Source organism: Formica exsecta, unplaced genomic scaffold (assembly GCF_003651465.1).
Source record: "Formica exsecta isolate Colony F162 unplaced genomic scaffold, ASM365146v1 scaffold235, whole genome shotgun sequence".
In the NCBI taxonomy this organism is placed as follows: domain Eukaryota; kingdom Metazoa; phylum Arthropoda; class Insecta; order Hymenoptera; family Formicidae; genus Formica; species Formica exsecta.
In genome coordinates, this window is record NW_021849633.1 from 488,838 (window position 1) to 507,944 (window position 19,107).

Here is a 19,107-nt window from a genome sequence, read left to right on the forward strand (position 1 = left end):
CAGCAGGAGATTTATAATCACTCGCTGTACAATTGATCTGGCCATATTCTTGATAAATTTTATATTATTTCTAAATCTCTCTTGTTTCATAAAAAATAAATTTCTAGTCAACGTATTTTTCCATACACAGGAAATATAATAGAATCTTTATTTCGCACGATCATTAACTTATCTTAACCTATACGTGTTTAAGTGCGAAGTATCACGTGTTTAGTAGCACAATACACACTGTATGTCATATAATATTTATCTTTGCTACTTAAATTAAATTGCAATAGTATATAACTTGAGACCAATTTAATTTGTGCGCACTAAATGCCTAAATTTAATCTTTAAATTTATTTAAAGTCGATGAAAACACCGCTCTATATTTACATCTTTCCTCCATCTGTAGAACTGTAATGTAACAGGTAGATCACATAATCCATTACCGACAGTATATTTATATTACATAAATAAACACTTTTTTTCTACATATATATTATGTGTTAATTCGACTTAAGAAAAAAATTGATTTTGATAAAATAGTAAAATAAATAAACATTGGAGAGAAAATAAAATTAAAAAAAAAAAATATTTTTTATATTTTTATAAATTTTTTATNNNAAAAATATTTTTTATATAATTTTAATAATTTTGTAAAATCATAAAATTTTAAAAAAAGTTTTTAGATTATTATTACTATATAAATTTAGAATGAAACATTAATAAATACATTGTTTTTTATAGAACGATCATAAAGAACAAACAATTCTCATAAATTAAACGTTGAATCCATATTCTTTAAATATTCCTCGATAATTAGAAGACATGTCGCTTTTTTCTCTAATTTTATCTATATATGAACTTCCATTTTGAATCATCTTTTTTTTTTCATGAAGGAAAGGATTGATAAGGGGTTAGCCGCAAATCTTACGCAAATTATGTTACGTGCTCGCTGGCTTGGCACCGGCTCAGCTGAGCGGCCATAATACCGATAAGCTGATGTCAAACAGCATGTCATGGCCATGTGTGCACGAGCGTTTCAACGCAGATCGTAGATCCTTTCTCCTACGCCTGTCAGTCGGAAAACAGCGGCGTCCGTATCGCTTTAAAAGTTTCGCGGTCGGAGATTATACGCAAACGTGAGAAAATTCACGGTAAAAATTCGTTAGTTTCAACGAAGTATCGAGAAATCGATGTAAATTTCAGATTGCGACACCGCGAATCATAAGGCAATAACAATAACATCATTCACTGTTTGTTTAAAAAGGAGATAATCGAAGCAATAATGTAAAGTTGTAAAAGACTCGACGTTATTTTTAAAAATTGATTTAAAATTCATCGAAGATTCTATCATTGAAATTGACCGGAAGTTTTGCTACATCCTACGCTAATGATGCCAATTTATGAATCAGTCAGTATTATGCAATCATTCGCAATTTGTAATTACCGCAATAGTTATATATTATCTTGCAAAAGTGTTATTGTCTCCGCAGACAATATTATTGTTGTTGTATTACTGTGTCAATATGTTGCAGCGCTATTTTGTATTAGCTTATTTACATAATTTTATAAAATTATTCCAAAAATATTATTTATCACACACAACACACATGTAAGAGATTTTAAATTAATCGATATAAAAAATGATAAAAAACTAAAAATTTTGACAATTTATCAAGTATAAACAGAGCTTTTTTCCATTATTTTCACATATGTCTTTTCGAGATAACAAATACCAAATTCAATTAAAGACAAAATACCGACAAATGTATTGACACAATATGTAATTTCAAGATTGAATGTTCTTTCCGATGCGGAGACTGCGAATTTTATTCCGTTACCGTAATGTAGACTAGTATGCTAACAGTATATATAAGAAGATTGTGCTTTCACTGAGAATCGCGAGAGTTGCCACGTGATACATCCTCATACAAATCAGTTCGCATCATCTGCAGTCAGATACGCGCGGAATTGCTTCGTGAAAGTTTTAGCTATAGATTCCGCGGAATTTCGCACAAGAGTGAGAATTATAATAAAAAGACTTCGCGCTTTTTGAATCTGTTATATTTTTTTACGAATTTTCTAGTGATATTCTTTATTGAAAACTAGAATAATTTTTATCTTCATCTCGTTTCTAAAACTTTTCGTACATCTATTTTATCGTTTATCGTGTATTTTGTAAATTTACTTGCGCAGATAAAGCTTCGTAGGATAGTGTGAAATAAAGTTGGCGATTTCAACGCGTGTTTTCCAGAATGAACAAGAAATGTAAGAATGAGGCTCCATCAAATTATACTGAAGAAATAGAGCGACTAATTAATGCTCGCAGTCAAGACATTAATGTATATGTGTTGATAAGTGAATCAATATTTCGCTTTGAGTGTTTCTTTGACTAAATTGAAGAACTTAGTTTTAATTAGAAATAAACTCTGCAAAAATAATGGATGTTATTTATGCATAGTGATAAGATTATTGGCCACATGTTAAAACCGACTCGGAAAAAATAGAACGGACTATTTAAATGTATATAAATGGACGATTTTATAATGCTTGACACGGTTTTTCTGTTGATAATTCGTTATCTTCGTACTTTCAGATATATGTTTCGTGTACGTATGTGTAATAAATAATTTAACACGAAGAAAATAATATGCATCGCAAGTATATAGGTTGAGTTCATTAATGTTATTTTTCATATATTTTTTAGATAAATATTTTTTATTCTCTTACTTATTCCTAGGATAACAAGAAAATCGCGTAACAGTTTAAAATATATCCTAAAACTGTAAAATTGAATTTATATAGATTTTATATAGTCTCACAATGTAGAAAATTAGAACGTAATCATCATAAATTACAAATAATTATTTAATCAGAAATTTGTGTTACCAGATTAGAACATGTGTCCGAATGTTCCAAGTGCAATTTAATGGTAATGAATGTATTTCTGTGTCTGGGATTACGTCGAGTTTCCGGCGACGTTGACTCTATTAGAATCTCGTTTGACGGGCTATTCTGTTCACTTGTCATACTCAATGTGCGAAGTGATTACGAAGGATAATGTATCTATGTATCAAGTCATATCGAAATCGTGGACTCATTGTCTAAATATCCTAAATAAGTGTTTTTCAAATAAGTCAAAAATCTTCCAGTTGTATCTAATATAAGTGAATAAACAAGGTAATATTAAAAATAATATTTTCTCTCATAAATTACGATTATCACACGTAAATTCGTTAATTAAATGCATAATATAAATTTACTAATATATTAATAAATCATTATTATTTTCTCATGTCATTATCGTTAACATTACTAATAGCATTGCTATCCCGCGTATATTTTGTTATTAATTGTAAAATAAATTACTGTGTTATTAATATTTTGACAAGTGTGATGTAATCGAGAGTGCGAAATATTTTCTGTTTTCATGTTCTTGCCGTATTGTTAGATTTCTCTCTACGTTATTTATCTCTCTATATCATTTGTCATCTGTTGACAGTGTTTGATAGAATTGCTTCCGTAACAGATGCGAATAACGACGTCGCTTTTCGCAAGGCAAATTCGCGCGCGCTAAAATATCAGTGACTGTTAACGAAAGTGAAAATCTCCAGGAAAAGAATGGCAGTGAGACATTATGCGCATCAATACACGATGCGATTAACGGACGAGAAAAACACCGATGCAAATGTCAGTAGCGAGAATAGTGACATGGAGGATTATTATCCGCTGATCCACCATACCATGAACAGCGCGATAGTTGAAGTGAATGCACGTAGGCGAGGAAAAGGAACTGGCTGGGACGAGACGGTAAGATTACTTTCTCTCTCATCTTTCAACTTAAACATTATTACCAGTGATAAGTCTTTATATTATCTCGAGAAAACCCATACTTTTATAATGACAGAGAATTACTTTTTGAAGATTTCTTTCTGCTTCTTCTTTTGAATATAGTTACGTGTGATAAATTGTCATGTCATCTCGTATAGTATGCAAAAAAATATGTTTTCTAATTATTAAATATTAATATTTATATAATATTGTATAATATTATATAATATTAATATTAATATTTATTTCTCGTGTGTGTAATTTTTTATTTTATTATGGCTTGATATAGTGTTTACTGATAAGCCCTACTTCGTGAAGAGCAAAGATTATAAATCTTTACGCATAAATTTGGCAAAAGCTAAGATCATATTGCAATAATAAATATCAATGTCAATGTTGGGAAATGTGTCCTCGACAAATAATATCTTAATTAATATAGCATTTTATATTTAAATGTAGTATATATGATTAAAATTAACTGACACTTGATCCCGCAACTTGACTCTGACACTTGAACTTTATTCTTCGAAAGTGCTGTAACCGATATTTACAGCTCTTTCTGAAATATAACTCTTCGCGTTATCGCAGAAATTAAAGATAGGAAATATTTCATTAAGAATAATTAAATAAGAAGATCTAATTCTCACATTTTAGCATGTTTCGCAATATAATGGATTTACAGAAATTTCAATATTATATGTAATATTACGTGTGTGTGTGTGTGAAATGTTATAATTCCCAATGCGTGAATCGGTTTTATATGGTTTATTGTAATTTGTAGCATGCGGGAGAACAAATGATGTTGTTTGTGAAATCTGCTTAGAAGATTACATTTGCGTACGGTTGATTAAAGCCAGGTATTAAAAGATTACACGTTCACACATTATTAGGGGATTAAAACATCGCAGGCGATTTTAGATCTCATTAAACGCGTCGAATCATGTCGTTCGGCAAAATCTTTCACTACGAATTTCATTAAGAAGATAAATAACGTGTATTCATAGTCACGACGTGGATTTTCCCGTAAATTAACATTGCGTTATATTTGCATAAATGCGCGTTTATCGAGTTATTATTATCAATTTTGTTTTTATTATGTAGACAAAGAGTGCAAAAAGAGAAAAAAGCTTTGACTTTTGACATTTAAAATAAATTCTGATGTCATTTTAAATATTTGGCATTTCGACATGTATTCATTATTTATATTTCATCATTTGAAAAACCTGACAGGAATGCATCTGTGCAAATATTACGACTGTGAGAGTCGCTGTAACTTATTTACATAATTGTCGGATGAGTAGCACGTACAGTCGTTAAATTGCTGTTGTACAGCTGATAGAAATGATCAGGTTAAATAATAATCAGCTGTTTTGCATTATTATAAAAAGTATTAAAATTATTTTTTCATAATAAATAATTTGCGCTTTTTGATAATTATTTATTAATATGTATAGTGTTTTGATGCATTAGTAACAATAAGGAAAAACTATAATATCATTTTTTCTGATATTTAATGTAAGGGCATTTGAAAAATTGCTTAATAAAATATCCATCAAATAAAGTATACCAGATGTTACGTGTTTCATAAACGAGATGTGATTCTGCATATTTGCATTAAATTTCGAGACTCAAAAATAGAGATATAAAAATACGTCGTTCATGTCTTTTATTTAAAAGAAAATATTAATCTATAGTATAGCCTTTTTTTTCTATATCCGATTAATTAATACAGAGTACCGGTTGTAATTTATACCAGAATCCGCGGCTTAAACGATGTTATGGAATTACAGTGAAACACAGAACACTAATCGTCAAACTTTACGAGACGAAAGAGAAAGTCAAATTTTTTTATATTTTTGTATACTAGATATACAAAAATGTATTTCATATATATTGCGAGAATAGCATATTTGACAGTTCAATTTTACCCTGTATATTCTGTACAGGATTAGCGAAAAAATATATCTCGCTTAAAAAAATATTATATAATTTTTCTTCTCTGACAATATATGCGAAAATGTAGGCAAAAGGCAAAACGCGGTACAGTGACTGACGAACTAAATTGTTTTGCATTTTATGAATTGCAAAACTAGAGAGAGATGTGGCCTTTGCAGCTTCGTGGTGTTATCATAGACTTTGTCAGTTATCAGAGTGCTCCTTTCAAAAGCTAAGAGATGGCGCCACAATAATCTTAAAATACACTGTTATTTTATTATTACAAATTCTTTTACAATGGTTTTTTATTTATTTCTCATTATTATAACTACATATATCTTCATATATATAGTCTTCTATATACAATTATATATAAAATATTAAATTTGGTGTGTGAAATGTTATAATTCCCAATGCGTGAATCGGTTTTATATGGTTTATTGTAATTTGTAGCATGCGGGAGAACAAATGATGTTGTTTGTGAAATCTGCTTAGAAGATTACATTTGCGTACGGTTGATTAAAGCCAGGTATTAAAAGATTACACGTTCACACATTATTAGGGGATTAAAACATCGCAGGCGATTTTAGATCTCATTAAACGCGTCGAATCATGTCGTTCGGCAAAATCTTTCACTACGAATTTCATTAAGAAGATAAATAACGTGTATTCGTAGTCACGACGTGGATTTTCCCGTAAATTAACATTGCGTTATATTTGCATAAATGCGCGTTTATCGAGTTATTATTATCAATTTTGTTTTTATTATGTAGACAAAGAGTGCAAAAAGAGAAAAAAGCTTTGACTTTTGACATTTAAAATAAATTCTGATGTCATTTTAAATATTTGGCATTTCGACATGTATTCATTATTTATATTTCATCATTTGAAAAACCTGACAGGAATGCATCTGTGCAAATATTACGACTGTGAGAGTCGCTGTAACTTATTTACATAATTGTCGGATGAGTAGCACGTACAGTCGTTAAATTGCTGTTGTACAGCTGATAGAAATGATCAGGTTAAATAATAATCAGCTGTTTTGCATTATTATAAAAAGTATTAAAATTATTTTTTCATAATAAATAATTTGCGCTTTTTGATAATTATTTATTAATATGTATAGTGTTTTGATGCATTAGTAACAATAAGGAAAAACTATAATATCATTTTTTCTGATATTTAATGTAAGGGCATTTGAAAAATTGCTTAATAAAATATCCATCAAATAAAGTATACCAGATGTTACGTGTTTCATAAACGAGATGTGATTCTGCATATTTGCATTAAATTTCGAGACTCAAAAATAGAGATATAAAAATACGTCGTTCATGTCTTTTATTTAAAAGAAAATATTAATCTATAGTATAGCCTTTTTTTTCTATATCCGATTAATTAATACAGAGTACCGGTTGTAATTTATACCAGAATCCGCGGCTTAAACGATGTTATGGAATTACAGTGAAACACAGAACACTAATCGTCAAACTTTACGAGACGAAAGAGAAAGTCAAATTTTTTTATATTTTTGTATACTAGATATACAAAAATGTATTTCATATATATTGCGAGAATAGCATATTTGACAGTTCAATTTTACCCTGTATATTCTGTACAGGATTAGCGAAAAAATATATCTCGCTTAAAAAAATATTATATAATTTTTCTTCTCTGACAATATATGCGAAAATGTAGGCAAAAGGCAAAACGCGGTACAGTGACTGACGAACTAAATTGTTTTGCATTTTATGAATTGCAAAACTAGAGAGAGATGTGGCCTTTGCAGCTTCGTGGTGTTATCATAGACTTTGTCAGTTATCAGAGTGCTCCTTTCAAAAGCTAAGAGATGGCGCCACAATAATCTTAAAATACACTGTTATTTTATTATTACAAATTCTTTTACAATGGTTTTTTATTTATTTCTCATTATTATAACTACATATATCTTCATATATATAGTCTTCTATATACAATTATATATAAAATATTAAATTTGGATTTTAAATCAACACATATTTCCAAAGATATTAAACTTAAGTTACACCTAAAGGAAGTATAAATTTAATTTATATTAAATTTTATTTTAATTTCTAACAATAACTTCTAAGAAATTTTATCATTTTACTAGTTCTCTCGCTATTAAAAAAAAAACCCTCAAAAAACCAGAATTTTCGTTTCTTTTATTTTATTTTTCAATATCCGTAATTGTAAGAACAATTCGATAATACTGGGGCACCATGTATAATGCCCGTCGTTTGAAAAGCAAAAGACATCGTCTCGTCGCGTTATACTTTATATTCAAATGACTCAATTCATTCGTAACATCATTCCACATTGAAGTGATGTAAAGTTAGCGGACTGCGTTCATCATCCTTACTAAATGAGATCCACAGTATCTGGAATTCGATATTGGTAGTCTGGAGCGAACGCGGATAACCCGGGCAACCTCGTTAGCTCTAGAAGATCTATGGGGAATATTGGAACATTCGCACAATACGTCAACTAACACCTGCCATGGAAACTGTGTAGGATGAATATTTTTGTTACACATAAAAAAGTGAGAGAGAAAAAGAGAGAGATTTCTTTCTTTCCTCCAGAGATGTTTTTATATGCAAACTCATGAAATCTAAATCTCTCGGCTCCCCAACTGTCAAGGGACTCTACAGAATTCATTTCTTCGATAACATTTTCATGTTCTAATTTCCAAATTAGATATTAATTAAGTTATAAAAAATATTTAGCTATATATTAAATAGAATAAAGAAGAATATATTTCCTTTAACATATCTTTTACGCTTTATTACTATTGTCAATAGCCGAGTCCCAAAAATTTTTAGCTATTAGCCTATTTTTATTATAAAAGCAATAATAAAATTATGAACTTTGATATTGGGGATCGATTTAAAAGAAATCCTAAATCTTTTTATTTTTTCTATAATAAAAAATAATTTATTTTATTTCTTTCGTACTCAAAACATTAACGCGAATTAAATAAATTTAATTCTTTAATAATAGATTTCGTGTATTAAGTAATTTAAGATCTAATATTAATAATTAATATTTACAAAATGTATAACGTATTCTTCATTTCTTATAACTCAGAATATTATTTTTGGCTTAGTAGGTATTTAACTTCCACTCTTCAGTCATAAAACCAATAGCTGATATTTTTCAATTATTTTTAGTTGTTTCCCAAGAGCATTAAGAAACCATTAGTACAATCCCATTTCCATTTCAAACTTATTCTTCGCAAATCCTGCGGACAGACTTCTTTCCGGATAGATGCTGTGTACGAGTTCGCAGAAAATCACGCGACACGATGCCTAGTATCGAACTCGAAGATAATCGATAAAAGCATGTATGCAGACATTGTGGTACGTCAATCCGACGTCGGTGTCACATAAACTGTGAGCTTTCCAGCTAAGAGAGTGAGATGCAGTACGCCTAAGGGAACTATAAATCTAACTTCATCGTCGTCGACGTCCCAGTCACGTACCGCAGAGAGTTGCATTCCCGCCCCTCGCTCACCATCCCTTGCGTCTCTCTCTTTTCTTTTTTTTTTTTTTCGTTTACCATCGTCAATCGTATTGTGCGTAGCGCAGGCATTCATACTTTTCTTTGGACTTGTTGCGTTGCGGCGATCGTTATATCTACGGTTTATATACGATCTGCTTCTTTGCTTTCTTTCTTTACGTTTCTTCTTAACGTCATGCCCAAGCTCGATATGGATAAGAATTGCGTTACCCTTTATATTGGATGCATTTGCATCTGAGAAAGATCTACGTAGCAAGATGTTTTGTTTATGATCTAATAAATATCAAAATAAAAATCAAGAAATTTATTTAAAAAATTTCCAGATTATAAATTCTTTTATTTTTTTTTTTTTCCGATAACCTAGATATTTTTTCAATCGTATAGCGTAGTATTGAGTTGAATCTTTATAAAACGACTCATTATAAATGAGTATTTTTATCTTGATATGTAGCAATCTTAATTATATACAGAACGAGTATGTCTTTAAGTTGTGTTTAAGATATCTCACGTATTAACTGCGGTATCTTTATCGCGCAAACACGTATTTCATTTACATCGTATTTATACATGTAATGTCTGTTGCATACTATCTTGACACCGTTAATTCACGGCGACTGCAAATGTAGCTGGCCTAACAGTCGAAACATAGTTTGGGTAAGATGTAATGCCGCCACATTTGTAGAACGTGAACCTGTTACACCTGTTTTGCAGCGGTAGATCATCATGAGCTTGTTGTTGTTCCGTAAGAATAATAATGCCACACTAACCTAGCGTTCAATGTAGAACGCAGTAATAATTTAGAATTTACATACTTATTATGCAGTAAATTATATATTATAATTATATATTTATATCTATACAATTATATCCACTCTTCATTTCTTTGTATTAATATTGTTTAATATTGAAATAATTGTATCTAATCTAAATTTTTAAATTTATTATTATACACGAGATTGTCATTTTTATTAAAAGCATTTGTCACTTAAAATATATTATTAATTAAATATAATTATTTATATAACACAGACATTATATTATCGATTTATTTTCAATGTTACTAAATTTTTATAGATTCAACATCTGGTTCTCTCTAAATACGTGTGAGATAATGATAGTAGAATCCCGATCCTAATCTCATTACACGCGATACTCTATAAACATGATGTAAACTTTTAATATAATTTTAGTGTCCAAAACTTCATTATCACTGCTTCGTTTCCCTTGGTGGTCGTAACATAAGTTACTTTCTACAATGGAATATTACATGCGCACTCTGCTTCCAGACTCCAAACTTTTTTAAATATATTTTTCTATGTGTGAAATATATTATTTCGTTAATATTTTTATTTATAAGAATCTCTGCTTTTTTACATTTCGTTGCGTGTTGCGATAATGGCAAAAGTATGTTCTGACATAATATAGATACTTCTATAACAAAACCATGTATAACGATCTTACAAGCTTATATTAATAAATTTACGATAAATTTAAATTTATGGATCAAAAGTTCGAAGAAAACATTTTCTATTTAATAAAACAGATTTGTGTTATTAAAACAAATCTGTCAGTTTTTTTATTAAACAATTTAAAAATTTTGGAAACAGGAAGATGATAATTTGTCAGGAAAATATGCAGATTAATCACGATGAATAGGTGCATATCAAGAATTTTGCAAAATAGAAATTTTGAATTGACGATTTGAAAGAAGATTTTACATTATTTAACATTTCTCAATTTTAATTAATAGCGCTATAATTAAGATATCTTCGTAGTAAAAAATATTAATAAATTAGTTATTTAATTTAGTTATTTATATAATATAAAAAAATATTTTATTCTTCCAGAAATATTTAGTATCATTTTTATTTTAGGAAACTGAAATTTGCAGTTCTATTGTATAGTTATTAGAGAAGTAAATTCTACAAGCTTCAAAACTTTCCAAAACGTTATTTCCGTATACAGCATCAAAATCAAAATTCTAACAATATAACATCTCTAACGCAATATAATCGATTTTATATCAACTTGCCCGCGCAAATACTTCTTAATACTTTAAAGAAGTAACTACTGATTTTATCAAGTAATCAAGAGAAGATGGTATTTGAGATAGATAATCGAAAAATAATATATTAATGTCGTTATATATGTATATAAATTACATTGTTAATAATACAAGGGTCTAGTATGAGATGCAATTAACGCATACACGTGTATAGATTTACATCTTTTAAAGACTTGAATTTTCTAAAGACTTAAAGTTCGCCGATATTGTAAGATAAGCGAAGGTAAGCGAAGATAAGCGATGCCATCGTCGGCGAAACATCGCGACGCGTCTTTACGCACGGAATTATTAATATGCACAGTGGCGGGTAACACGAATTTATGGTAGCGCGCCAATAATGGTGTCGCTGAATTATTACCCGACACTGCAGCAAACCGTGTGCAACACCGGGACGCACAGGCACGACCCCAAAGTAACGGAGAGAGAATGTCGGAGGCAAGCGTAACTTTGACGGCCCTATAAACATCCGGATGCGATTTATCGCGCGCGCCCACGATAAGGCCACCCTTTCCCCCCCTCCCCCTCCCTCCCCCCGTCGTCAAGAACCGGTCGGCTTCCTTATTATTATTAGTCACCGTGCCATTGTTTCGGGGGTGTGCGACAGGCGTAGCTTAACGGCCGCTTTTTATGTGTCGCGGCGCGGAATTAAGCATGTCCCCAATTTACCCCGACGTACTCTCGAGGATCACTCGCAGAAGTGGCGCGGTGATGCTGTTTTGCGTACGCGAGCTGTAAACAGAGCTTCGCTCTCCGTCAGCGTAAATTGCAGTTATTTTTATGCTCTTGTGAAAAAATGAGCTTTTTAGACTTGCATTTTTTTTTCTAATATCGAAAAGATATTCATGGCAGTATCTTTTCGGTATTAGAAAAAAAATTTGCGAGTCTAAAAAGCTCATTTTTTTTTTTCATGGTATTTTTCGCGAGTACGTTCAAAGACGAATTTCTTTACTGGTGAAACAAAAATCCCGAATTTAACATGAACCTTTCAAGATACATGAATACGGATATAAATTCTCTCTCTTTCTCTCAAGTCACAGTTTGAAACTTGTATGTAAAATAACAGATCTCATTAGTATTCAATTACAAATAAAAAAAGAGAATTTTTAATATAAATTTATCGTAAGTTTTCATTGTAAACTTATTTGCCTCAAGTTGCCCTCTTGAATATCGTATATATTTGGGAATTTTAAGAGTTTAAATTATTTTATTTTATAATTGATAAACTTTTTTTATGGGATTATGTATTACAATTAATGTTTTTCATGACATTATAGAAAACTCAATTTTTAATATCAGATTGCGATAAAAGAAGTCAAAGTTAAAAGTGAACCAGGTATGTCGTTCTCTATTTCTTGTACTTCTATTTGATTCTTATACTTGCTCGTTATACTTATTACTCTAGTTTGCTATGTTTGTTACTTCATTTGTTGTTACTTTTGTAGCCATGGAATCATTGATTCAATATTATATATATATATATATGTATATATATGTATATATATACATATATATATCCGCAACCATCGCATTTATTTATTTATGGTATAATAAGGAAAACTTTTTCACACAACACATAGTCAGTACTGCTTATTTTATTTTTTTTTTCGAGTTTAAGCAACCTACAGATTTTATAAAAATATGACAGACAATTATTTTCAATCTTTTCAATAATCAAATCAATTTATCATTTTTTCAAAGAAAATCCTTGTTAGGATAAATATATCTAAAATATAAAAGAGAGAGAGAGAGAGAGAGAGAGAGAGAAAAAAAAAATATGTCCCGTCTTTTTATTATATTTACCTTCCCCAGGACCTTTGGAACTGTTCCAGCCGCTTACCGTTCTAAGCGTTGTGATTTTCACACGAAATGATTCAAATGCAATTATCTCCTTGGCGGGATTTTGTTTTCAGTTTTATAACGAACGCGCCGATCTCGATTAGATAACCGTTTATGTCAAGTTACGGTGTACGAATATCTATGTAGATAAGCAATTTAATAGCACCAGTAATGATTTACATGATATTTACTGTCAAAAGGAAAGAGAAAATGTGTAGATTGTAGCTTTTTAGACTTCTCATTTCTTTATATATATCTTCTATTTTACTTATTCATATTCCACACTATGATTTGTCAATAAATTACCCATGATAAAGTATAAAAATTATGGAAGCTGTTTAAATAATTTACTAAAAACAATTTTAATTCTTGGTAAATTTTGTACAAATTTTAGACGTGTCGAAAATAGTCATATAAAGTGTCGCAAGACAGTTTCATCGTAAAACTCATATAAGTGCAACAGGTAATCGTTGATAACAAATCTTTTAAAAATATTGTTCTATGGAAATAAAATAAGTAAGAATGTGCAAAACTGCCTTTTGATATATAACTTTGCTTTCTGAGGGCTCTCCATCAGAAGAAAGAAGTAGTCACGACTTGTACTTATATTCTTAGCTTTACATTGAGTGATCGATTACTCTTTCATGATACTATCGTATAAATTTCGCATACATATAAAACAAACAAGAAAATGAAAAGTTGTTTTATGAAATTTAAAAAAACCGGATATTTATTACAAGAAATATATATATATATAAAAACGACAAATTGCAACATCTTTTTATTATCTCACAGAACTTTTATGCAAATAAATAAAAATTGGACTTGATTTCTATTGTTAAAAAAAGGAAGAGATTCGATTCTTTTTTAATTAATTGGCAACTTTTGACGAATTTTATGACATTAAACCGTAATATTTGTTTGACTGCACAAAACTGTTATTTGATAGATTCATTGGCAATGTCTAGAAAACATTTTCAACTAAGAAAAAGATATGACAGATTTGATCAGAGAATCCGCATGGATAAAATAAAAAAAGACTACAGGTATAGCATAGTCGGAATATAAATTCATCGCAGTTCTTAGTGATTGGACGACGAATCCCTTAGGGATGGTTCCCTTGAGATCTCTCTATGGTGGTCATTTTTCGTGACATACGGATTATAATGTAGTACAGCTATGGAATATTTGATCTATTCCATGCTGATAGAATTGTCGCTCGGGAGGAATATTCGAGATATCTGTGAAAAATTTCTCGTACTCTCTTGAATCTCTTCTCGTCGTCTGTTCCGTCGTTTGTTTTCCTTCTTTCTTTGCCGATGATAAAGATAACTTCTTGGATGTTTGATAAGTCATGGCGTAATGGAGACATCATTTTCAATATATAAATAAATGTTAGTCATTTTAAATTAGTTTTTAAATTATCCATATTTGTCATTATATTTCGATTATGCGTTAGAAATATTTTATCGCGAGATAATTTCTAGATTAAATTGTTTTATGTCAGCATGAGAGAAAAATACTTGCGTAAGAAATCAGACATAATCTCGCCGATGATTGATGTTTTCGCTTCAACAATCTTTGTAAGATACGAATTTAATATTTATATGAATTATTCACATCAAACATAAAAAGAGAGATAATATCAACCGATTAGTATAATATATCACTTCTGGCAGTATTTACATCACGCGTTACCAACATTAATAATAATATATGATTAATGACTTTTCTTGCGCATTACGATCTTTCTTATTTCTTCAACAAATTTATTTCTTAAGTAAAATATACTTTTTTTAAATAATTGTAGAACTCCTTGAGTATATCTTAAATATACTATAAGAGATATTTGGAATTCACAGGTACGTAAAAAAAAAATGATCTATAATTTTAATTATATAAATTTATACGTTCCTATATAATCTATCAATATCTCTGAAAATCTAATTAAAGTTTAATTTTGCATATTGTAATATTGATTTCCATTTTACAATATAAAACGAAGGTTTCAAATTGATTGATTATTAATAGATAGATTCAACTTTCTGTCCGATCACTTAACTAATAGAGACTTGCTTTCTTAGCCTCTTTTAAATAAGTTACCCGACTCCATGACTGACAGACATTGACGTAATATATCTCGAAGAGAAGCTATGGAAATGTCGTTGAACGGTTACTACCCTTCATTCAGCGCGTTCGCTTTGACATATCTACCATACCTCGTTATTTTTAATGAGGCACGTTTACAGAATAACGTCGGTTTCAAAGAATCTGTTCACCCTTCTGCGAGACAGTGGCCTGACATCGCCCTTCTTTTTTTCTCGTTGAAACACGCGTACACGTAAACATATACTTGTACGTACACAATACACGGTATCGATGTTTCATATTAAATTATGGTTATTTGAAACGGTACGTTTCGATTTATTAGCAGGAAAAGACAACTCGATGAAAATCAAAGAACATTTTACAACGCTTGAAATGTTTTGCCATTCTTCTCTTTTAAGTTTCTTTCGTTCTTTTGGCTCAAAGCACAATGAGTTTCCTAATTGAAAGATAACGCAGTATTTTTTTTTTTGTGCAAAAATATCCTTCTGGGCAACTAACCATCCGTTGTTGAATCCAGTGCGTTTTGGACAAAAGATAACGTGTTTCATTCAATAAAAACAAAAATGTTCTGTGTTCGTACAGAAAAATGCAAAATATTTTAAAAACCATCACATTGCGTGCTCTGTAACTCTGTATGTATTAAAAAAAATTGGCAAACAAAATTTATATATTATTTTAAATAGTGCCTTTCGCTTTCACGTAAATGTAATTTTTATACACGTTATCCTCTCAAAAATATAATGCGCGTTCGATATTTTGATTGTCACAAACTCGACGGTGTATTTTTTTTTTTTCGACCGGCGATGATAAATTATAACATGTGCCGGCTATCCTCGTTGTGATTTACGATGATAGAAAAATCAAGTCGATCAGTCGTTTTTGTATTTTCTCGTGGCATGACGGTCCGGCGCGCGATCGGCCGATCGGCGCACCGGGAAATATTGGGGTTTAGTCGTTTCTCCCATTATATGTATATACACGATGGCCATGCTTCATTCCCGGCTCGATTCCCCCGCGGGATAACGTATCGCGAGAAATTGCGCGTCGTGATTTAAATTCGCGCGCGGCAAGTTTCGGCAAAACATTTACACCGCTCGACCGATCGAAACCGCTCGTCGAAAATTGAAAGGGTAATAAAGAGATTCCTGAAAAACTCTTCAGCGTTTATAGAAAGCCCTTGTGCAGAAACGGCCGCGAATTCGGACACGCGAACCCGTATTTCTATCCCTGAAGGATTGCCCGGCATTGTTGGCGCGGAAATACATTTTGCGCGAAAGTTTAAAAATGATTGGCACTTGAATACTGCGCTCCGCGAGCTCGCATGCCACGGATACTTTCGCAGTCGCAAATTTCTATCGAGTTAGACAATCCTTTAGATTATTCTCTTCGATCTCTACTCGCGACTGTTCTCTCCGACGAGCACGCGACCGTTAAAACCGTGTAAATCTCGCTTTATACGGCAGAGTGTATATTACGGATTACGTTAATATATTTTGCTGAATTGTCTTGTTGTGCCTGTATTTGTACAAGATTCTCATCTCTATAGTAGTAATCGTTAAGATTTGAGATTCCTTAATTAGATAGGGGAGACTATAATGCATAAGATGTCGAAGCAGAGAATATCTGATTGTGAGTTATATGCCTTTGAAAATGGAAGGCTTTTAGCAAATTATATATATAAGCTTCTCAAGATGAAATGAACACAAAAATTATACTCTTGATTTAATTTTAAATGGATTTTACTTTGACAGAATTTTAATTGGAAAAGGGGAGAGTTGTTTACTTTAAAGATATTTAATGCCGACAATTAAAAAGCTGTAACAAATGATGACCTCCATTGGTATTTTTACTAACAAGATCGGCATTCAATTAATTAAAAGAGATAATTTTATTAATTTTATTAATTTCTGCGATAATTTTATTTTTTAAACAAAGCATCTTTTATAATTTTTTTTTATTCAGACAGAAAATTATTTTTATTGTATACAGAACTATCGATCGTATAAAATCTATTAATGTGTGACTGAAATTGAAATTTTGATTTCTCTTTTTCTTGTTTAATGCACTTGTTGACAAATTTTGTCTTTGTATGCACGAGATATCTCGTCATTGATGCGATTCTTATATATCGGATATGAAATATAATAGTCTCCTATTTCTCCATTATACCCGAGAGGGGACATCACAGTTTTATGATCGATATTACAGCGTTATATACGTCGTCATCCTAACAGCGAAGAGAATAACGCGCAAGCGTAGTATATTGAAGATTTTATGATACTTCGATTAATTCACACGTGCATATTCCGTTCACATATTCCGTACATATTTCCACAAGAAATTATTTGTACTTAGATCATTTACTTAGCATAAACAATATAAAATAATATTTGCGTTTATTTTCAAAAAATTTAATTTTGTATAAATTTATTTATATAAATCTAATTTTTATTTAATTTCTATCATTACAATTTTATTTTTGTGAAAGCTCGCTGTCATTACGTAATCGATTGTATATTTCTCGTGCAGAATCAATTTCAGAAATGCGGATATTTCTAGTAATAACGAGAACTATTTCGAGATCTTTGCGGTTTACTATTTTATGTTATCCTTAAAGTACGAAGAGTATATCGTACGAGAAGACACTGTAGGTGCCCATTCGCCTCGTATCGCGCCAATCTAGTCGAATCACGTAAAATCGCTGAATCTCGATGCGTTCAAGAGTACATTGACGGTATCGCTCTAAGATCTTGTCTTATTTAAGAACGAGTTTAATGCAAATACAAAAATCTATAAAATATAATGTAAAACAATAGATTCTTATAAATACCCTTAAAATATTTAAATGTTTGATATTCAAAAATATCGAAATATTTTTGATATTTTTTTTCTCTAATTAAATTTCTATCAATATATTTGTGTTTTAAATGATGTTGATGTTTGATGTTGAAGATAGTGAATAATTTTAATGTTACATCTTGACAAAATCATTCCTGAGAAAAATTCAGCTCCAAATTTCTTACATATTTTGTCGTTCAGATAAAAATTGCGAGCTTTGTGATACATTATAAATAAAATATTTTTAAAGTTATAAAATATTCTCTCTCTCTTTCTATTCTTTTATTTCATAAGACATCTCACAAAACATTTAACTTGTTAAACTTAACTGATATAAACAATATTTAACTCCAGTTAAATCTCTTTAATTGTATTAGATTATTAATTAATGGTTTTTTTTTATTTAATGTAAAGAAAATATTTTTTTAAAATATATTTATATTCGGAACTGATTTTTCTAAATAAGAGGTAACATGCATGGTTCAATATCTCCTCTTGTTGCAGATACCAAATGCATTAAAGTCGAGCCTGCGCATCTCGATGCAGCGACGAGAGCACGTGAAGTTCCGGCTGTCGGTGAAGTCTCTTTCGCCTCTTCCGGCCTTTTCTTCGGACCGGCACGGCGGCGCCGCGCCGCTCGTCGTTTTGCAAGGGCTTTTAATAACCGGGCGTTCTTGTTAAGGTTTACGGCGCAGTTACATAAATTGAGCCGTTAAAAAATAATAGGGTGCGAGTGGGTTCTCACGCGCTCTTGCGAGCGGCTCTTCGTAACGTGACGAGTGTTAAGCGAGAGGTGTGTATGTTACGGCCGCGAGCTGGTTAATTACGTTCAGTCCGTGATCTCGCGTCTCATAAAACGCGAGATTACAGTCCGAGATAATTACGTGATACGAGGCAATGCATCGCTGCACTCTAAAATCGATGTTTTATGGCGGCTATGAATGACATCAAGTGTTTATCACTGACGCAAAAAA

At 30.9% G+C, this 19,107-nt stretch overlaps 2 protein-coding genes across 7 annotated transcripts in view; one reads left to right on the forward strand and one right to left on the reverse strand.

Moving 5' to 3' along the window:
* LOC115235781 (transcription termination factor, mitochondrial) overlaps nt 1-425 on the reverse strand; it is a 3,011-nt gene extending 2,586 nt beyond the window's left edge. For 2 of the 3 annotated variants that reach the window (XM_029807762.1, XM_029807760.1), the window contains exon 1: nt 8-425. Coding sequence is in view for 2 of the 3 variants with exons in the window: in XM_029807760.1 (XP_029663620.1) it covers nt 8-90 (83 nt within the window). In the remaining variant the exon portion in view is untranslated. The other variant, XM_029807761.1, reaches the window with a different exon arrangement.
* A 415-nt stretch (nt 426-840) lies between these two features.
* The window catches only part of LOC115235805 (venom dipeptidyl peptidase 4), a 386,957-nt gene continuing 368,690 nt past the window's right edge, over nt 841-19,107 (forward strand). The window contains exons 1-3 of one of the 4 annotated variants that reach the window (XM_029807805.1): nt 841-1,396; nt 2,240-3,165; nt 3,488-3,795. In XM_029807805.1, coding sequence (XP_029663665.1) covers nt 3,607-3,795 — 189 coding nt within the window. In that variant the 5' untranslated portion in view covers nt 841-1,396; nt 2,240-3,165; nt 3,488-3,606. Of the gene's footprint in view, nt 1,397-2,181; nt 3,166-3,487; nt 3,796-19,107 lie in introns of those variants that run through there. The other 3 variants (XM_029807808.1, XM_029807806.1, XM_029807807.1) reach the window with 3 other exon arrangements.